Source organism: Oncorhynchus nerka, linkage group LG27 (genome assembly GCF_034236695.1).
Source record: "Oncorhynchus nerka isolate Pitt River linkage group LG27, Oner_Uvic_2.0, whole genome shotgun sequence".
Classification (NCBI taxonomy): domain Eukaryota; kingdom Metazoa; phylum Chordata; class Actinopteri; order Salmoniformes; family Salmonidae; genus Oncorhynchus; species Oncorhynchus nerka.
This window is the reverse complement of record NC_088422.1, coordinates 20,369,863-20,391,921: the sequence shown is the minus strand read 5'-3', so window position 1 is coordinate 20,391,921 and position 22,059 is coordinate 20,369,863. Positions and strand designations below refer to the sequence as shown.

At 41.1% G+C, this 22,059-nt stretch overlaps 1 protein-coding gene across 5 annotated transcripts in view; it reads right to left on the bottom strand.

Annotated features, from left to right (window-relative positions):
- med27 (mediator complex subunit 27) overlaps positions 1 to 22,059 on the bottom strand; it is an 89,038-nt gene that overhangs the window by 29,602 nt on the left and 37,377 nt on the right. For all 5 annotated transcript variants that reach the window (XR_010461468.1, XR_010461469.1, XR_010461470.1 and 2 more), the window contains exons 3-4: positions 14,381 to 14,511; positions 3,163 to 3,256 (exon numbers count right to left, since the gene is read on the bottom strand). Coding sequence is in view for 2 of the 5 variants with exons in the window: in XM_029637249.2 (XP_029493109.1) it covers positions 3,163 to 3,256; positions 14,381 to 14,511 (225 nt within the window). In the remaining 3 variants the exon portion in view is untranslated. The remainder of the gene's footprint in view (positions 1 to 3,162; positions 3,257 to 14,380; positions 14,512 to 22,059) is intronic.

Here is a 22,059-nt window from a genome sequence, read left to right as displayed (position 1 = left end):
ACAACACAATACAATGCAATTTACAGTCACCTATTTGGTCCATGGTGTTACAGACCAAGTAAAATAATGTCAAGCCCTTCATAATGTAAAAATGTTTTTAAAAGTCTCATGCAATGTAGGCCTGCATTGAATACAACATATAGGCTACGGTAGGCTATATCATAGAAAGCAAAATATATTTCCACGTGAAAATCTTATTGGATCTTGTCTATTGGTTTTGTTGGTAGGCCTATATTATGCTCAAATGCGCCCAAGACTGTCGGGTAGCTCCCCTGGGACTGCCACGCAAAGCGCAGAAGAACTATCAGCCCACAGAGAGAAGCATGAGATTTAACTTCACTCAACATTATAGAGCTCTCCCTGTTAGTTAACACTATCAACGTTTCCCTTTACTGTGGCAATTGTGATCGAATCAACACAATATTAGCCACTTTCAATGCAAAATACCGAAACAAAACATTATATTGCGTACTCCACACAATATTCAATTGAGCTCAGCAGACCTGAAATTTGCTCACTGTTGATATTTTTTTGAGGGAACATTGGCCACAAGGCTACTGTCTAAAACTGTAAGGGTATAGCCTCAGCGTTCACTGTAAATGCGCACCGGAAGTTGCACAACATTTTTACCCAAAAGACCTCAAATTTCCTAGGTGCTAGAAAACAATTATAGGGAACATTAGTATTCAGTAATGTGTTGTATTGGATTTGCCCCAAACATAACACTTTGTATTCAGGACAGAAAGTCCTTGCTTTGTCGCATTTTTTGCAGTGTTACTTTAGTAAATGTGCTACAAACAGGATGCATCTTTTGGAATATGTTTATTCTGCACAGGCTCCCTTCTTTTCAGTCTGTCAATTAGGTTAGTCTTGTAGAATAACTACAATTTTGTTGATCCATCCTCAGTTCTCCTATCGCAGCCATTAAACCCTGTAAATATTTTAAAGTCGTCATTGGCCTCACTGAGAAATCCCTGAGCGTTGTCCTTCCTCTCCAGCAAATGAGTTAGAAAGGACGCTTGTATCTTTGTAGTGACTGGGTGTACTGATACACCATCCAAAGAGTCATTAATAACTTCATCATGCTCAAAGGGATATTCAAGGTCTTCTTTGTTTACATGTTTTAATCTCTATCAAAAGGTGCCCTCCTTTGCGAGGCATTCGAAAACCTCCCTGGTCTTTGTGGTTGAATCTGTGTTTGAAATTCACTGCTTAACTGAGGGACCTTACAGATAATTGTGTGTGTGTGGGGTACAGAGTTGAGGTAGTGATACAAAAATTATGTTAAACACTATTATTGCACACAGAATGAGTCCTTGCAACTTATTAAGCTCCTTTTTACTCTTGAATTTATTTAGGCTTGCCATAAATGGGGTTGAATACTTATTGACATTTCGGCTTGTCATTTTTTCTTAATTTCTGAAGGCACTGTAACTAATGCAAGAAAAAAAAGAAAAAAGAAAACTACACCTCATAAGGAAAACAGCGCGGACTGTGAAGACACGCTAACACACGCACTCTACACACACTTACATTGTAATATTGTTATATTACTATATTATGGATGTTGTATTGTAGATATGTTGTGGTAGAGTAGTGTGTAATAATGTGTTGTATTGTAGATATGTTGTGGTAGAGTAGTGTGTAATAATGTGTTGTATTGTAGATATGTAGTGGTAGAGTAGTGTGTAATAATGTGTTGTATTGTAGATATGCTGTGGTAGAGTAGTGTGTAATAATGTGTTGTATTGTAGATATGTTGTGGTAGAGTAGTGTGTAATAAATAATGTGTTGTATTGTAGATATGTTGTGGTAGAGTAGTGTGTAATAATGTGTTGTATTGTAGATATGTTGTGGTAGAGTAGTGTGTAATAAATAATGTGTTGTATTGTAGATATGTTGTGGTAGAGTAGTGTGTAATAAATAATGTGTTGTATTGTAGATATGTTGTGGTAGAGTAGTGTGTAATAATGTGTTGTATTGTAGATATGTTGTGGTAGAGTAGTGTGTAATAAATAATGTGTTGTATTGTAGATATGTTGTGGTAGAGTAGTGTGTAATAATGTGTTGTATTGTAGATATGTTGTGGTAGAGTAGTGTGTAATAATGTGTTGTATTGTAGATATGTTGTGGTAGAGTAGTGTGTAATAATGTGTTGTATTGTAGATATGTTGTGGTAGAGTAGTGGGTAATAATGTGTTGTATTGTAGAGATGCTGTGGTTGAGTAGTGTGTAATAATGTGTTGTATTGTAGAGATGCTGTGGTAGAGTAGTGTGTAATAATGTGTTGTGTGATGTACTGTTTCATTTTGTATGCAATTGCATTAATCTTGTTTGGACCCCAGGAAGAGTAGCCTTGGCAACAGCTAATGGGGATCTGTAATAAAATACTAAAATACTTAAAGGGAAGGCCAAAGTGCTGAGTGCTGACGACCTGGCGGTCATGATTAAAATAGCAAGACTGACCAGAGTGCTATTTCTCTCATTACTAAGTGAGAGGCACTGACTTTGTAGGGTCCTTTTTGTGGTAAGAGACGGTAAAGAACAGTAGCTGTGCCGTTCAGCAGTATGTATGCTGCTGTAGAGCAGAGCTCGAGTACACATCCCAGGGAACCATGTTAATAATTACAGGTAGTATTAATATTTAACAGCTCAACTCTTCTTCGAATGCTTAAGCACTTCATATAAATAAAACTCAGAGCAAGAGCAGAGCTGGGGAGAACCTAGTGTTGGTAGGAGGACTGAAGATGTTTCTCTATAATATACCTCTTGCATGAACAGTCAGATGTGCAGTACCCTTTCAACTGCACATGACAATCATCAAGGAACTTAACCAGTGTCCCTCTATCATGGATATCTCGTCACAGAATACACACACCATAATAGCTCCTTGGTTCTGTATTTTTGGACAGCAGTCATGGACAGGAAGCTGCACTCATCCTGGTATCCGATGAAGGAAAAAACTGAGGACAAGGTGCATAGCTTGCATGTTCTTTTGTGGATATTGCTGACACCATGCAAATATCATCTTGGTCAGCATTTTTATATATTTATATTGGGAGTGGCCTTCCAAACTTGAATAATTGGTCAGATGTTGAATGTGTGAGAAGCAGTTTTGGACCAGAGGAGTGTTGTATTCCCGGTGGTGAGGAGGAATCTTACCAGAAGTACTGCTGACGTCCCGTTGGGTCGGAAGAGTTCAATCGACATGTCTGGAAACATCCTGCCGATCCTTGATATCACGTCGTCCACATACCTGGAGGATGACAGAGTACATTTTTACCCTTCGAAAAAAATAGCAAATGTTTCAAACTACAAAACAGTGCCTTTGGAAAGTATTCAGACACCCTTGACTTTTTCTACATTTTGTTAGGTTACAGCCTTATTCTAAAATTGATTAAATAAAACAATATATTCAGCAATCTACACACGATACCCCATAACGACAAAGTGAAAACAGGTTTTTATACATTTTTGCAAATGTATAAAAAATAAACAGAAATACCTTATTTAAATGAGACTCGAAATTGAGCTCAGGTGCATCCTGTTTCCATTGATCATCCATGAGATGTTTCTATAACTTGGAGTCACCCTTTGGTAAATTAAATTGATTGGATATAACTTGGAAAGGCACACACCGGTCTACATAGTCCCACAGTTGACAGTGCATGTCAGAGCAAACCAAGCCATGAGGTCGAAGGAATTGTCCGTAGAGCTCCGAGACAGGATTCTGTCACAGTGGCTTCTTTCATTCTTAAATGGAAGAAGTTTGGAACCACCAAGACTCTTCCTAGAGCTGGCCGCCCGACCAAACTGAGCAATCCAGGGAGAAGGGCCACGGTCAGGGAGATGACCAAGAACCCGATGGTCACTCTGACAGAGCTCAAGAGTTCCTCTATGGAGAACATTCCAGAAGGACAACCATCTCTGCAGCCCTCCACCAATCAGGCCTTTATGGTAGAGTGGCCAGACCGAAGCCAGTCCTCAGTAAATGGCACATGACAGCCCGCTAGGAGTTTGCCAAAAGGCACCTAAAGACGATGTAATCACTGCTAAAGGTGCTTCAACAGAGTACTGAGTAAAGGGTCTGAATACTTATGTAAATGTGATGTCTGTTATTTTGTTTCATATAAACTATCACAACAAAAAAAGTTATTGTTTTGTCGTCATGGGGTATTGTGTGTAGATGAACCTAAGGGTATGTGGGATGCTAGCGTCCCACCTGGCCAACTACCAGTGAGATTGCAGAGCGCCAAATTCAAATACAGAAATACTCATTATAAAAATTCAGAATTTTTATTTGTTTTACCTTAATTTAACTAGGCAAGTCAGTTAAGAACAAATTCTTATTTTCAATGACGGCCTAGGAACAGTGGGTTAACTGCCTGTTCAGGGGCAGAACGACAGATATGTACCTTGTCAGCTCGGGGGTGTGAACTTGCAACCTTCCGGTTACTAGTCCAACGCTCTAACCACTAGGCTACCCTGCCGCCCCGGCAGGCCGCCCTGGTTTAAAGATTAACTTCTTGTGAATCCAACCACTGTGTCAGATTTTAAAAAATGCTTTACGGCAAAAGCATACCGTACGATTATTTGAGAACATAGCCCAGCAGACAAATCATTACAAACAGTAACCAGCCAAGTAGAAGAGTTACACAAGTCAGAAATAGAGATAAAATGATTCCCTTACCTTTGATGATCTTCATATGGTTGCACTCAGAAGACATTCATTTACTCAATAAATGTTCCTTTTGTTCGATAAAGTGTCTTTATATCCAAAAACCTCAGTTTTGCGTTTTCTTCAGTAATCCACAGGTATTCAGAACCCTTCACTTTTTAAACATTGTTAGGTTACAGCCTTATTCTAAAATGTATGAAATTGTTTTATTCCCCTCGTTAATAGAATGCGATTTACCCGCTTTTCTTTTGGGGTGGAGATAGAATAGAATAGATGGTGTGATGGGGGTGTGTCTACAGATACGCCTTGTTCTGACCTCGAGTTAATTCCCTAATAACTCCACTACCTTTACCCGAGATGAAACCATGAATGAAGTAGAGCAAACCTGCTGGTTTCAAGTAAAAGTGGACAAAGTATATACTCTTTTTTCCCGATAGAAATAACAGCATTCTCCATGTACTATAACTTACAACTTGATAAGAGCTAGGTAAATGAGTAATCAGTTTGGATAAGGGAATTGTAAATATAAATGACCGTTGTTTTTGATCAATTCTACCTTATAAAAGCTGGAGACAAATGTGAAACCAGTCATATGGCAGCAAACTGAAGCATATCAACACGACTTTTCCACAGTAAAGTTTATGAAATGCTGTGCCATTATGCAGAATTTAAATTGTAGAGCCTTTTAACTTGCAGGGAGGGGCAGTCTCGAATGTCTTATTTATCGGCCAAACCCACCTCTTTTCTATCATGTTAAATATTAGCAAATATCAGTATCGACCCTCGGTAGGACTAATAACCACATATATTCAACTGTCAATTTACTGTTAGTTCCCTTCAGCTGGTTGTTGCTGAGGATCATTAGTAACAGTTGATAATATATACTACCGTTCAAAAGTTTGGGTCACTTAGAAATGTCCTTGTTTTTTAAAGAAAAACTAATTTTTTGTCCATTAAAATAACATTGAATTGATCAGAAATACTATGTAGACATTGTTAATGTCGTAAATGACTATTGTACCTGGAAAGGGCATAATTTTGGTTATGGAATATCCACATAGGCGTACATAGAGGCCAATAATCAGCAAACATCACTCCTGTGTTCCAATGGCACGTTGTGTTAGCTAATCCAAATTTATCATTTTAAAAGGCTAATTGATCATTAGAAAACCCTTTTGCAATTATGTTAGCACAGCTGAAAACTGTTTTGCTGATTAAAGAAGCAATAAAACTGGCCTTCCTTAGACTAGTTGAGTATCGGCATTTGTGGGTTTGATTACAGGCTCAAATGACCAGAAACAAAGACCTTTCTTCTGAAACTCGTCAGTCTATTCTTGTTCTGAGAAATGAAGGCAATTCCATGCAAGAAACTGTCAAGAAACTGAAGACCTCGTACAACGCTGTGTACTACACCCTTCACAGAACAGCACAAACTGGCCCTAACCAGAACAAAAAAGTGGGAGGCCCCGGTGCACAACTGAGCAAGAAGTCAAGTACATTAGAGTATCTAGTTTGAGAAACAGATGCCTCACAAGTCCTCAACTGGCAACTTCATTAAATAGTACCCGCAAAACACCCGTCTCAACGTCAACAGTGAAGATGCGACTCTGGGATGCTGGCCTTCTAGGCCCATCTTAATCCCATTTTAATCTTTCCCATTTCTTTTTATTGGCCAGTCCGAGATATGTATTTTTCTTTGCAACTCTGCCTAGGCGGCCAGCATCCGGGAGTCGTCTCTTCATTGTTGACATTGAGACTGCTGTTTTGTGGGTATTATTTAATGAAGCTGCCAGTTGAGGACATGTGAGGCGTCTGTTTCTCAAACTAACACAACATGCCATTGGAACACAGGAGTGATGTTTGCTGATTATTGGCCTCTCTATGTACGCCTATGTACATATTTCATTAAAAATCTGCCGTTTCCAGCTACAATAGTCATTAACAATGTCTACAATGTATTTCTGATCAATTTGATGTTATTTTAAATGGACCAACATTTTTTATTTTCTTTCAAGAACAAGGAAATTTCTAAGTGACCCCAAACTTTTGAACGGTAGTATATATTTTTTTTTAAAGACATGTGGGCTAATTAAATTGTTATTTAGCGGAGTGCAGACCAAGCGGCAACAGTTTGAACACGACGCATGGCACAATACTTGGCTGTGTTGTCACACAGTTCCATGGCTAGTGCAGGTAATAGACAAGTGTATAGCCTACTATTGTACACTATTCGACCTATTATAATTCTATGTACACTAATCTTCCAACATTACCATGGGTTGAAGAACTGAATGTTGTTAAAGGCTCTCCTAACTTGTTTAAAAAAAAAATATTATTCACAAATATTTTCCTTACCCTAAATAATCTACAAGATCAGAGTATTTTAAAATGTACCAATTAGTGCTGAAACAGAGACGAATATGCATGTATTTAGGTGGATTTCTTTCATTGAGCTCTAATATTCTGAATCCATTCTCTCCATATATTCTACTGAGTCTGTGGACAAAATTCCAACTAAAAAAGGTACACCATTTTTAAAGGGATGACTTAAGAGAAATGTACTGAAAAGCCTATTGAACGAAAACTTCACGAGAAAATCTGTTGGCCAGTAAGTGGGAGTGTTTTCAGCAGTTGAATTACATTTATTTAGCGCGCACAGGGGAGCCATGCCTGCAAAGCCGGTTAGGCACCTGCACAAGGTAAGTCTGAATACCAACTTACTGAGAAGTGAGTAGGAAAGGCACGTGTAATAAAAGTGTAATATCCTAAGTCGGAATCAGGTCCTATGTGCATTGGGTTGAACAAAGGCAGTAGAGTTGCTTAAAAAAGATGCAGAACAATGTCAATTGGCAACATTGTAGGGTGCAGTCTGCCAGACAGTTACTAGACAAGACTTGTTCTTACATCTAACTGCTTAATAATTCATCTACGGAGTGAAACTCATTTAACCAGAACACAACACATTTTCACTGACTCAAATCAGTATTGTAAATTAACATCTCCCTAGGCGTTGGATACTTGCCATTCTGGGCTAGGAGTTCCAAGTTCCACTTATAACTAAACCAAGTTATTTGAGCCTGACACCCCAGAAATTCCCCTGGTACATGTATGGTTCAACATTGAAAACTTCCGTACACCTTTTTAAAAAAACAGCGGCCTGTTTTTCTTGCAAGTTTCTTCCAGTCTCCATGTAAAGTTGACTTCCCTAAAACGAAACCATGCACCATGGGGATACTCAATTAGCATAGCCCTAATTACTTGATATTGAGCTGCTCCCTAAATACAAAACGAGGATGGGTTTGAGAGAGTCAAATATTTGCCTCTGTGTGTTGAAGTGGCTGCCATATCATCCTTTGTCCTAATGAGGGCTTGGAATTGCCAAGAACTATATTATCACAATACTTACGTGCCAATACAATATGTATTGCAATTCTGCTGAAGAGAAACAAGAGAGAGCCAGGAGAAAACAAGTTTGAGATAAGTGCTCAAAAATGTTGGCACAACAAAAGATGGAGAACAAGCTATAGGATAAGAAATGCCAGAGTTTTGGCACAGGTACAACCGACTAACACTAGCTAATGTTTACTACCTGGCAAAAAATAACATATATACACTACCAATCAAAAGTTTGGACACACCTACTTATTCAAGGGTTTTTCTTAATTTTTACTATTTTCTACATTGTAGAATAATAGTGGAGACATCAAAACTATGAAATAGCGCTTCCGTCCCTCTCCTCGTTCCAACCTGGGCTTGAACCAGGGACCTTCTGCACACATCAACTGACACCCACGAAGCATCGGTACCCATAACTCCACAAAGGCCGCGGCCTTGCAGAGCAAGGGGAACCAATACTTCAAGGTCTCAGTGACATCACCGATCGAAACGCTATTAGCGCGCACCACCGCTAACTAGCTAGCCATTTCACATCGGTTACAACAGCTTTGCACAATCTTCAGAAACGTTGATCTCTGTCATGCCTGGTGTGCTCACAGCAAATGTTGCCCTGATGAGAGACAATAGTCTATAGATGGTTTGGAGGGTTAAAGATGAAAACACAATGGCGCAAAAACGTTCAGCTCGCTGTAGACTGACTAAATGTACTTTCATTTTCTTGTGGGGAGAGCATCCTTGTGCTCTGATTGGCTTCCCAATTTAAGCCTTCATTGACAGCCGAATATTCTAAATGTTGAATTGGGAAAGTCAACCACCCCTTGCCACCAAGTCCTCCATGGTGCGGGCAGCAGGTGATTCTGGGACATCATCATGTAACCCTAACCTAATTCAAATGCTCCAAACAGGGAATTTAGGCCTAACTCTATGCGAGAGTTGATTGTACATATGGATTAAAAAAATAGGACTTGACTAAAAGAAAACACATGAAGATTAGACTGTCTGTGTAGCAGCTAGTCTTTTTGAAGATACAGTATGAATGTAAGAACAAGTCTTGTCTTGTAACTGTCTGGCCGCCGCCTGGCACCCTACAATGCTGCCAATTGACATTCTGCATCTTTATTAAGCAACTCTACTGCCTATGTTCAACCCAATGCACATAGGGCCTGATTCCGACATAGGATATTACACCTTTATTACACATGTCTTTCCTACTCACTTCTCAGTAAGTTGGTATTCAGACTTACCATGTGCAGGTGCTTAACGGGCTTTGCAGGCATGGCTCCCCTGTGCGCGCTAAATAAATGTAATTCAACTGCTGAAAACACTCACTTACTGGCCAACAGATTTTCTCGTGAAGTTTTCGTTCAATAGGCTTTTTCAGTACATTTCTCTTAAGTCATCCCTTTAAATACTGTGTCTATTTTTTTGTTGGAATTTTGTCCACAGACTCACTAGAATATATGGAGAGAATGGTTTCAGAATATTAGGGATCAATGAAAGAAAATGGGAAGAACCATGTGATGGCCCAAACTTCATCGAGAAGACAAACCACCTGGAAATGATCACCATCTGGAAATGATCACAACACAGCTTGTGTTTCAGAAATGTTCCTACTCTTGTTCTGTTACCGTGTTAATATGTGAGTGGACTTGTCACAAGTATCACACAACTGCAATCTGAATTGATGTTCACAACTGTCCCAATGATCTGAATTCCCACCAAAATGACATTGCACAGCTCACAGATGACCTTCCAGAAGCAGATGCAATATCACCATATTACTACACATTACAAACCATTAGGAACACCTTCCTACTATTGAGTTGCACCCCTTTTTGCCCTCAGAACAGCCTCAATTTGTTGGGGTGTGGACTCCACAAGATGTCAAAAGCATTCCACTGGTGTGTTAAGTTGGCTGCATGTCCTTTGGGTGGTGAACCATTCTTGATACACAGGGAAACTGTTGAGCATGAAAAACCCAGCAGAATTACAGTTCTTGACACACTCAAACCAGAGGGCCTGTCACCTACTACCATACCCCGTTCAAAGACACATTTTTTGTCTTGCCCATTCACCCTCAATGGCACACATACACAATCCATGTCTCAAGGCTTAAACATCCTTCTTTAACCTGTGTCCTCACCTTCATCTACACTGATTGAAGTGGGTTTTAACAGGTGACATCAATAAGGTATCATAATTTTCACCCTTGGATTCACCTGGTCGGTTTATGTCACGGAAAGAGCAGGTGATCCTAATATTTTGTACACTCAGTGTGTAGTGGTACCCTTCCAGAGAAAAAATGGATCTGATATCAGTCAGTCAGTTGGAATCACGATCATGCTTACTGGTTAGTTTGACTTTAATCGTACATTTATCTTTATCTTAACAATAGATGGCTCTAACTCGGTCACTGTGTCTCTGGATTAGACAGAGCAGCAACTCTAGCAGCTCAAAGAGATGCATGATTAACCTAAATGTGTTAACCACTTAACATAATAATCCAGACCGGGGGGGGGGGGGGGGGGCTAGCTAGCGGTCTAAGGGAGGTTGGCTTATGCATGAGAGGAGTCAGTAAATATGTTCCAGTTTAGCTGATTACATTCAGCATGACTCCATTTAGAGTATTAACACATATGCATGACAGTGATCTGCCTCATTGATACAGTGATCTGACCGTTTGGTATTTTGTTAGGATCCCCATTAGCTGTTGCGAAAGAAGCAGCTTCTCTTCTTGGCATCCACACAAAAAATGACATAATACAGAACATTAATAGACAATAACAGAACTAAATTAATTTTACAATGGCGCACACAGCTACATATCTAGACCCACTTCAGTTTGCATAGCACACCAACAGGTTCACAGACGATGCAATCACCACCACACTGCTCTATCCCCTCTAGACAAGAGGAATGCCTCTGTAACAATGCTGTTCACTGACTACAGCTCAGCATTCAACACCATAGTACCTTTCAAGCTCATCATTAAGCGGGCTGCCCCCAGGTGGGGAAGGTAGGAAACAACATCTCCACTTCGCTGATCCAATACACTGGGGCCCCACAAGGGTGCGTGCTCAGCCCTCTACCGTATACCCAAGACTGCGTGGCCATGCACACCAACTCAATCATCAAGTTCGAAATGACACAACAGTAGTGGGCCTGATTACCAACAATGACGAGACAGCCTACAGGGAGGAGGTGAGGGCACTCGGAGTGTGGTGTCAGGAAAACAACCTCTCACTTTACGACAAAAAACAAAGGAGATGATCATGGGCTTCAGGAAACAGCAGAGGGAGCACCCCCTTATCCACATTGACGGGACAGTAGTGGAGAAGGTGGAAAGTTTTAAAGTTCCTCGGCGTACACATCATGGACAAACTAAAAGGACCAAATCACTGGCCATTTTAACAAATGGATTTAATAAAAAGGTATCACTCGTCACTTTAAATAATGCCTATTTAATAATGTTTACATATCCTACATTACTCATCTCATATGTATATACTGTATTTCATACCATCTATTGCATCTTGCCTATGCCGCACGGCCAACACTCATCCATATATTTATGTACATATTCTTATTCCATCTGTGTGTGTATAAGGTACAGTTGAAGTCGGATGTTTACAGACACCTTAGCCAAATACATTTAAGGTCCGTATTTATTTATTTTTACAATATTTGACATTTAATCCTAGTAAAAATTCCTTGTCTTAGGTCAGTTAGGATCACCACTTTATTTTAAGAACGTGAAATGTCAGAATAATAAGAGAGAGACTGATTTATTTCAGCTTTTATTTTTTCATCACATTCCCAGTGGGTCAGAAGATTACATACACTCAATTAGTATTTGGTAGCATTGCCTTTAAATTGTTTAACTTGGGTCAAACGTTTCAGGTGGCCTTCTACAAGCTTCCCACAATAAGTTGGGTGAATTTTGGCCCATTCCTCAAGACAGAGCTGGTGTAATTGAGTCAGGTTTGTAGGCCTCCTTGCTTGCACATGCTTTTAAAGTTCTGCCCACACATTTTCTATCGGATTGAGGTCAGGGCTTTGTGATGGCCACTCCAATACATTGACTTTGTTGTCCTTAAGCCATTTTGACACAACTTTGGAAGTATGCTTTTCGACCAAGCTTTAACTTCTTGACTGTTGCTTCAATATAGCCACAATTTTTCTCCCTCATGATCTATTTTGTGAAGTGCACCAGTCCGTCCTGCAGCAAAGCACCCACACAACATGATGCTGCCACCCCCGTGCTTCATGATTGGGATGGTGTTCTTCAGCTTGCAAGCATCCCCCTTTTTCTTCCAAACATAATGATGGTCATTATGGCCAAACAGTTCTAGTTTTGTTTCAACAGACCAGAGGACATTTCTCCAAAAAGTACTATATTTGTACCCATGTGCAGTTGGAAACCGTAGTCTGGCTTTTTTGGGGTGGTTTTGGAGCAGTGGTTGAATATCTCGTTTTAATGACTCCAACCTAAGTGTATGTAAACTTCCGACTTAAACTGTAGTTGTTGTGAATTTGTTAGATATTACTGCACTGTCGGAACTAGAAGCACACGCATTTCGCTACACTCACATTTGCTAACCATGCGTACGTGACAAACACAATTTGATTTGATCAATACATAAACACAAAATATCTAGGTCAAATAGGGGAGAGGCCGTGAGGTGTTGCTTTATCCGTTTTTTAAAACCAGGTTTGCTGTTCAGGTATGACCATTTCGGCAAATTCAGCCAAATAGAATTTTGCCTCTTCGCTTCTCTCATATGCATCTGGAAACTCCCTTTCATACCAAAGCCACATCCCAGACAACGTCCTACCATGAGGCATGCTAGTTAGCAGTCAGATGTATTCTATTATTTTTTCATCTCTTCAGCATCCAGTCTTGACTCCTGCATGCCAAACTCTTCTTGTGACTTGTTGGACTAATAGGCTATTAGATTGTATAACCTGGTTTCTCCATACGTTGACCATGATTGTTTTGAAGGATTAGCTCACATGACATAGCAGATTCGATTTGAACCTTCACCCTGGCCAGTCTCTAATGGCCTGCCATTGATCTAATGTCCAACAGAAATGTGTCTGTTAAGGACTTGACTCCTTGGTAGCTAGTGTCTGCATAAACCCATTATTATATCATTTTCAGTACTATCATATCATTTTCACTACCATCAACATTTCTTTGGAATAATGTAATTACACAGTGCACTTTCTGGGGCATTTCTGTAGCTACATAGAGAAGAAAAATGCCGGAGGGTGGATGCAAAAAAAACGTAAAGGTTGTGCTGCATAATTCATGCGCTGGCTGCTCCTTTTAGAAACGGCAAATTCATCAGAACAATGACGTTTGACAGAGGAGCCGCTGGTTGGCTTCGCCTTGACCCACTCTTCATCCACTCTCTTCCTCTGCTGTACGGAGCCATTAGACTTCCCCAAACCTCAGAGTCACCCCGGCACAACGCAGGTATCGGACAGTGAGAAGCTGCTCAGGGAAGATGTACAGTGACAGCCGTGCCTTCACTGTTGCCCACTATTGATATTTCCTTTTACATCCAGAGTGCAGACACTTTACTGAGCAAAGACAGCCCTACCTACCAAGCCAAAAACTGCTAAAGTGCCAGATGGGAAATATGGGGGGGAAATGTCACTCAAACCCAGTGAATCTGACATTTTGTGAGGATCTTTCTTTTGTTGACAAGGGGTGTGAGGGTGAACAGAAGAGAGCACCAGGTGCCATTTTCACACATTCTGCAAACCTGATCCACCAGAAAGCTGCATTGTAATAACATTATGAAAACCGAAGCCTATATCTATCAAAAGGCACATTGGTGAAAAAAGGTGGGCGATTTCAAAGACCAGCGTACAAAGATGATTAAGGGTACAATGCCACACTGATCAAGGACTATCCATAAGAGCCCAACACACAATGGATTTCTGTTTTGTAGCAGCATTTCCAGCTGGGGACCACGCACTATGCCCGCGGGGGACCACTATTTCCGCTCTCCTTCAACCACTTTCATCTTCCACAGGGGACGTCGTCCCTCAGTCCCTCCAACCAGGCCTCCTGCATGCCCTTCCCCCACTCTCATCACTCTCCTATCAAAGCAAGAGGTCTAAGACAACAAAATAAGACAATGCACCATTTGTATTAGTCACATGATCCCTCTGGACTATGACAACTCTAAACAGAAAGACAAATAACTGGAGGGAGACATTCATCTTTCAGTCATTCAGTCATTGCATTAGCAACTATCAGGGAAATGTTTAAGCAGGAAGAGGGGCTGTACTTACTGTGGTGGCAGAACCAGGGTACTGGGCTGGACTTTGGGTCTTCTCTTGGCAGATGCCCCCATTTGGTTAGCTGAGCGCTTCAATGACTGCTGGTTAAGAAGACTGGACGCCAAGCCAGCATGGTACTGCAACTGAATGGGGAGAAAATAACAGAAAATAATAAAAACATGCCATGTTTTAATACAATAACTAGGCCTAACAGGAAACATGGGGCATTAGGGATTAAGACATATATGGCCAATGCTGAAATCCAAATGCACCTTGCTTAAGCAACCCACAGAAACATTGGAACCATGTGATAGGATATGTATCTACTGTGGTGAGAAGGACAAGACACTTCAGACGGTACTCCATTACAGGGTGGAGATCATCCTGAGCAGCTCTAAACCACATCACATCAAGCATACATAGTGAATACCCAAAAGCTGAGTTAGCCTGGGTCTGTTTTGTCACTAAACCTTGAGACACTTAAATACAGCTCCAAGGCCAAAGATATGCCAGTAATGTGACAGGCGTCAGATTAAAGGCAATAAAAAGGTAGAAATCTGACCTTGAGTTAAGTGACACATGACAAGTTGAAAGCTGTACTGTTATATATTATAATGTGTCCTCTGTTCTAGCCTGGAGCAGCCCACACAAAACCAGAAAATTCACAAGATAACATTGGCAGCAGAGTAGAGAAAAATAAGAAAAGAAGTGACTCATCATCAAGTTTAATTGAGACACTGTAGCCGACTGTTTTCCCAAAGCTAAAACCCAAGCCTGACAACAATCTGCTCACTTAAAAAGGAGAAATATTTGGTTTGGTAGCCCAACTATATCCTCCACTCCTGCCCACTCTGCCTCCCCCTCTCCTCCTGTTGTTGGTTTGGGAGCGACGAGTGGCAAGTAAAGCAGCTCTCACTTTGATGTAGAAGCGACAGAAGCCTGTCGGCAGTGCCACTCCACGTCTGATGAAATGGCGTGAAAGAGATGGAAGCTATGCAGAACACACAGGTGTTAAAATCAGCGTCCGTCCTACAGCCCAACGGCAGGTGTCAAATGTGACAGTAAAGCCTAAAGGGACCAGCAATAAAACATTTAAACAGGGTATGTACAGGCCTGATAAAGACATTACTAATTTGGTATGAATTTACAGGTATAATTAGCATAATGTTTAATAAGCATGTACACTGAGTGTACAAAACATGAGGAGCACTTTCCTAATATTGAGTTGCACTCCCCTTTGCCCTCAGAACAGTCTCAATTCGTAGGGGCGTTCCACAGGGATTCTGGTCCATGTTGACTCATATGCTTCCCACCAGTTGGCTGGTAGTGGATCTCTACTCCGAATAGCTTGTTCCATCTCATCCTACAGATGCTCAATTGGATTGAGATCTGGTGACTGGACAGGCCACTGCAGTAAGCGGAATTAACTGGCATATCCGTGGAACCATTCCCGGACAATCCTAGCCTTGTGGCATGGGGCATTATTATTATTGGGGCATTATTATCCTGCTGAAAAAAAATTGATTTGCAGATGGAGACACTGCTGCCATGAAGGATGCACCTGACTGGCAATGATGTTCAGATATCCTGTGGAATTTAAAGGTTGCAAAGGGCCCAATGTGTGCCATGAAAACACAACATCACCACCAGCCTGCAATGCTGACACACGACAGGATGGATGCATGTACTCATGGGGTTTTCTCCATACCCTAGTCCTCCCAAAAGCATGAAATAGCAGGAACTGCGATTAATCAGATTCTCCAAGGTCCAGTGTTTTCGTTCCTGAGCCCACTGCATCCTCAGTTTTTACATTTTTGCTGAAAGAAGTGGAACTCTGTCGTCGGCTGCCATACCCCATTCGTGTCAAGGTATGATGAGTTGTGCATTCTTTTATGGGTCTTTGAGCACCAATGTTGCGCTGGACTGTCAGCTGACTAATTGTAACCCATCTGTTGTTCTGCACAATTCGTGTCAGCCTCCTTTGTCCGCTTTCATCAATGACCCATTTTCGACCACAGGCCTGCCTTTGGCTGGATGCCCTCTGGGTGGTGGACCATTCTGGATACACACGGGTAACTGTTGAGCGTGTAAAACCCAGCAGCATCGCAGTTCTTGACACACTCAAACAGGTGAGCCTGGCACCTACTACCATACCCCATTCAAAGGCAGACTTACATTTTTTTGTCTTCACCCTCTGAATGGCATACATACACAATCCATGTCTCAAATGTCTCAAGGCTTAAAAATCCTTCTTAAACCTGTCTTCATCTACACTGACTGAAGTGGATTTAACAGGTGACATCAATAAGGGATCATAGCATTCACCTAGATTCACCTGGTCAGACAGTGTCATGGAAAGTGTTCATAATGTTTTTTTACACTCCGTGTATAATAAATGTTTTAGTCAACTTATTCTGTCAAAAATATAAATTCAACATGTAAAAGTGTTGGTCCCATATTTCATGAACTGAGATAAAGATCCCAGAAATGTTCCATTAGCACAAAAAGCTTATTTCTCTCAAATTGAGCACAACATTTGTTAACATCCCTGTTAGTGAGCATGTCATCTTTGTGGAGATAATTCATCCACCTGACAGGTGTGGCATATCAAGAAACTGAGTAAACAGCATGATCAGAACACAGGTGCAACTTGTGCTGGGGACAACGCAAGGCCATTAAAATGTGCAGTTTTGTCACACAACGCCACAGATGTCAATTTTTTAGGGAGCGTGCAATTGGCATGCTGACTGCAGGAATATCCACCAGAGCTGTTGCCAGGGAATTGAATGCTCATTTCTCTACCATAAGCTGCCTCGTTTTAGAGAATTTGGTAGTACATCCAACCCGGCCTCACAACTGCAGACCACGTGACCTCGCCAGCCCAGGACCTCAACATCCGGCGTCTTCAGCTGCAGGATGGTCGGAGACCAGCCACCCGGACAGGCTGATGAAACTGTGGGTTTGCACAACAGAAGAATTTCAAACAAACTGTCAGAAACCGTCTCAGGGATGCTCATCTGCATGCTCATCGTCCTTACCAGGGTCTTGACATGACTGCCGTTGAGCGTCGTAACCGACTTCATTTGGCAAATTCTCCCCTTCGATGGCTTCTGGCACGCTGGAGAACTATGCTCTTCACGGATGAATCCCGGGTTCAACTATACCCGGGCAGAAATCAGGCAATGTGTATGGTGTCGTGTGGCTGAGCTGTTTGCTGATGTCAATGTTGTGAACAGAGTGCCCCATGGTGGAAATCGGGTTATGGTATGGGCAGGCAGGCAGGCATAAGCTATGGACATCGTAAACAATTGCATTTTATCAATGGCAATTTAAAGAGATACTGTGAGGAGATCCTGAGGCACATTGTCTTGCCATTCCTCCACCGCCATCACCTCATGTTTCAGCAAGATAATACACGACCCTATGTCGCAAGGATCTATACACAATTCCTGGAAGCTGAACATGTCCCAGTTCTTCTATGGCCTGCATACTCACCAAGCATGTCACCCATTGAGCATGTTTGGGATGCTCTGGATCAACGTGTTTGACAGCGTTTTCCCGCCAATACCCAGAAAATCCACCATGTGAAGATGTGTCGCGCTGCATGAGGTAAAAATAGAGGTCACACTAGATACTGACTGGTTTTCTGATCCACACAATTTTTTTTAAGGTATCTGTGACCAATAGATTCATATCTGAATTCCCTGTCATGTGAAATCCATAGATTAGGCCTAATGTATTAATTTCAATTGACTCATTTCCTTGTATCAACTGTAACTCAGTAAAATATTAGAAATATTGTTGCATGTTGTGTATATTTTTGTTTAGTGTATAATGTTAAGGGTTTCTATGCAGCAATTCTTCAACAGGTTGAAAATTGCTGATATGATAAAGCCATGCTTCTGATCAGTTTTAATGTATCCTGTATCAAAATGCAGTAAGCCTATACCAGTACGTCACAAAGTATTACCACAACAGGAGACAACAGAAATAAAATCAACAAGTAGAGGACAACCTAGCACCATTCCTCAGGGTCTCCTGGCTGCAGTGCAAACAGGTAGCAGGTCTCATCTGGACTGATTCCGCCAGCTATCTTATGGTACATCACCTCACTTCTTTGTGGATTCTCACAGGGCTCATCCACAGAAAGAGCACTTAAATTGGGGCTCATATAATCCCGCAGCTCATTAATTGCTATTCAAATATTCCTCCTCTTGAACTAATTAGCCAAGATGTGCGGCTATGGAGAGCCGTTTCAAATCAAATCAAGGCGAGAGGCAGACTACACAGCGCTCCCCTAGCTAAATTTAGCTGACCAAAGCAGCTGTGCTAACGGGGAATTATTTTAATTGACCAAGCCTCCTCTTCATGGCTAATGAGGCTACTTTGTTAGGCCTGGATTGTGAAGCAGCCCAATGCTGCAGGAGCCCAGTGAAGCTCAACCTGAATGCCAAACACACTAAATCCAATGGATAGAAATAAACAAGCACAAAAGCTGCAGAGCAGATAATGTTGCTTTAGCCCAGGCTATTCAGGCTGTTCAATTGCGGTCCTCGAGGGTCGAAACACTTCTGGTTTCTGTTTTGACATTTTTCTTTCAAATATGAAAACAAAAACGCCCACTATGCAAAACATTCTCCAAGGTGATCAACATACTGCATGTCCTCCAAATTGTCAAAACTCTCAATTGTTTGTTTAACTTTATAATATACCATATCTGTAACTAGATACTTCTTTCCAATTGACGGCTATACATTTCTGATATTGATCAGTAATATTTACATTTTCAACAGACATAATCGTGAAGATGGATGAATATAAATTCCTAGACACAATAAAATGGCAGGGTAGCCTAGTGGTTAGAGCGTTGGACTAGTAACCGCAAGGTTGCAAGTTCAAACCCCCGAGTTGACAAGGTACAAATCTGTCGTTCTGCCCCTGAACAGGCAGTTAACCCACTGTTCCTAGGCCGTCATTGAAAATAAGAATTTGTTCTTAACTGACTTGCCTAGTAAAATAAAGGTAAAATAAAATAATTAAAAAACATAAAAATAAAAAAATATCCCAAAATGGTGTCAGTTTGACACAGGACCACAGAATATGTAATGCTTTTTGCATATCCAACAGAGATGTGATATGTCTGTGAACAAGTCCTATGAATTATGTTAAATTGCAGTAGTTTATGTCTTAGGTTGTAGGAACAGGTATGATGAGCATTTTCACATATCTGTGACCAATGGTTCTCCTCAATTTAGATCCTTTTCTAATTTTTTCCTTATAGGTTCTGAACTAGAGGTTGGCCGATTAAATCGGAATGGCCGATTAATTAGGGCCGATTACAAGTTTTCATAACAATCTGAAATCGGTATTTTTGGGCGCCGTTTTTTTTTTTACACCTTTATTTAATCTTTATTGAACTAGGCAAGTCAGTTAAGAACACATTCTTATTTTCAATTACGGCCTAGGAATGGTGGGTTAACTGCCTTGTTCAAGGGCAGAAAGACAGATTTTCACCTTGCAAGGTTGGATCCCCCGAGCTGACAACAGTTAACTAGTCCAACGCTCTAACGACCTGCCTCTCTCTCGTTGCACTCCACAAGGAGACTGACTGCCTGTTACGTGAATGCAGTAAGCCAGGGTAAGTTGCTAGCTAGTATTAAACTTATCTTATAAAAAAACATAATTCATAATCACTAGTTAACAACACATGGTTGATGATATTACTAGATATTAGCTAGCGTGTACTGCGTTGCATATAATCTGACTGAGCATACAAGCATACAAGTATCTAAGTATCTGACTGAGCGGTGGTAGGCAGAAGCAGGCGTGTAAACATTCATTCAAACAGCACTTTCGTGCATTTTGCCAGCAGCTCTTCGTTGTGCGTCAAGCATTGCGCTGTTTATGACTTCAAGCCTATCAACTCCCGAGATGAGGCTGGTGTAACCGAAGTGAAATGGCTAGCTAGTTAGTGAGCGCTAATAGCGTTTCAAACGTTACACTGGCAATACTAAAGTGCCTATAAGAACATCCAATAGTCAAAGGTTAATGAAATACAAATGGTATAGAGGGAAATAGTCCTATAATTCCTATAATAACTACAACCTAAAAGGAACCACCAGCTTTCATACAGTGGGGCAAAAAAGTATTTAGTCAGCCACCAATTGTGCAAGTTCTCCCACTTAAAAAGATGAGAGGCGTGTAATGTTCATCATAGGTACACTTAAATTATGACAGACAAAATTAGAAAAAAAATCCAGAAAATCACATTGTAGGATTTTTAATGAATTTATTTGCAAATTTTGGTGGAAAATAAGTATTTGGTCAATAACAAAAGTTTCTCAATACTTTGTTATATACCCTTTATTGGCAATGACAGAGGTCAAACGTTTTCTGTAAGTCTTCACAAGGTTTTCACACACTGTTGCTGGTATTTTGGCCCATTCCTCCATGCAGATCTCCTCTAGAGCAGTGATGTTTTGGGGCTGTTGCTGGGCAACACGGACTTTCAACTCCCTCCAAAGATTTTATATGGGGTTGAGATCTGGAGACTGGCTAGGCCACTCCAGGACCTTGAAATGCTTTTTACGAAGCCACTCCTTCGTTGCCCGGGCGGTGTGTTTGGGATCATTGTCATGCTGAAAGACCCAGCCACGTTTCATCTTCAATGCCCTTGCTGATGGAAGAAGGTTTTCTCTTTTCATCTCACAATACATGGCCCCATTCATTCTTTCCTTTACACGGATCAGTCGTCCTGGTCCCTTTGCAGAAAAACAGCCCCAAAGCATGATGTTTCCACCCCCATGCTTCACAGTAGGTATGGTGTTCTTTGGATGCAACCCTGCATTCTTTGTCCTCCAAACACGAGTTGAGTTTTTACCAAAAAGTTATATTTTGGTTTCATCTGACCATATGACATTCTCCCAATCTTCTTCTGGATCATCCAAATGCTTTCTAGCCAACTTCAGATGGGCCTGGACATGTACTGGCTTAAGCAGGGGGACACGTCTGGCACTGCAGGATTTGAGTCCCTGGCGGCGTAGTGTGTTACTGATGGTAGGCTTTGTTACTTTGGTCCCAGCTCTCTGCAGGTCATTCACTAGGTCCACCCGTGTGGTTCTGGGATTTTTGCTCACCGTTCTTGTGATCATTTTGACCCCACGGGGTGAGATCTTGCGTGGAGCCCCAGATCGAGGGAGATTATCAGTGGTCTTGTATGTCTTCCATTTCCTAATAATTGCTCCCACAGTTGATTTCTTCAAACCAAGCTGCTTACCTATTGCAGATTCAGTGTTCCCAGCCTGGTGCAGGTCTACAATTTTGTTTCTGGTGTCCTATGACAGCTCTTTGGTCCTGGCCATAGTGGAGTTTGGAGTGTGACTGTTTGAGGTTGTGGACAGGTGTCTTTTATACTGATAAGTTCAAACAGGTGCCATTAATACAGGCAACGAGTGGAGGACAGAGGAGCCTCTTAAAGAAGAAGTTACAGGTCTGTGTGAGCCAGAAATCTTGCTTGTTTGTAAGTGACCAAATACTTATTTTCCACCATAATTTGCAAATAAATTCATAAAAAATGCTACAATGTTGTCTGTCATAGTTGAAGTGTACCTATGATGAAAATTACAGGCCGCTCTCATCTTTTTAAGTGGGAGAACTTGCACCATTGGTGGCTGTATGTTCTCATGTTCTGA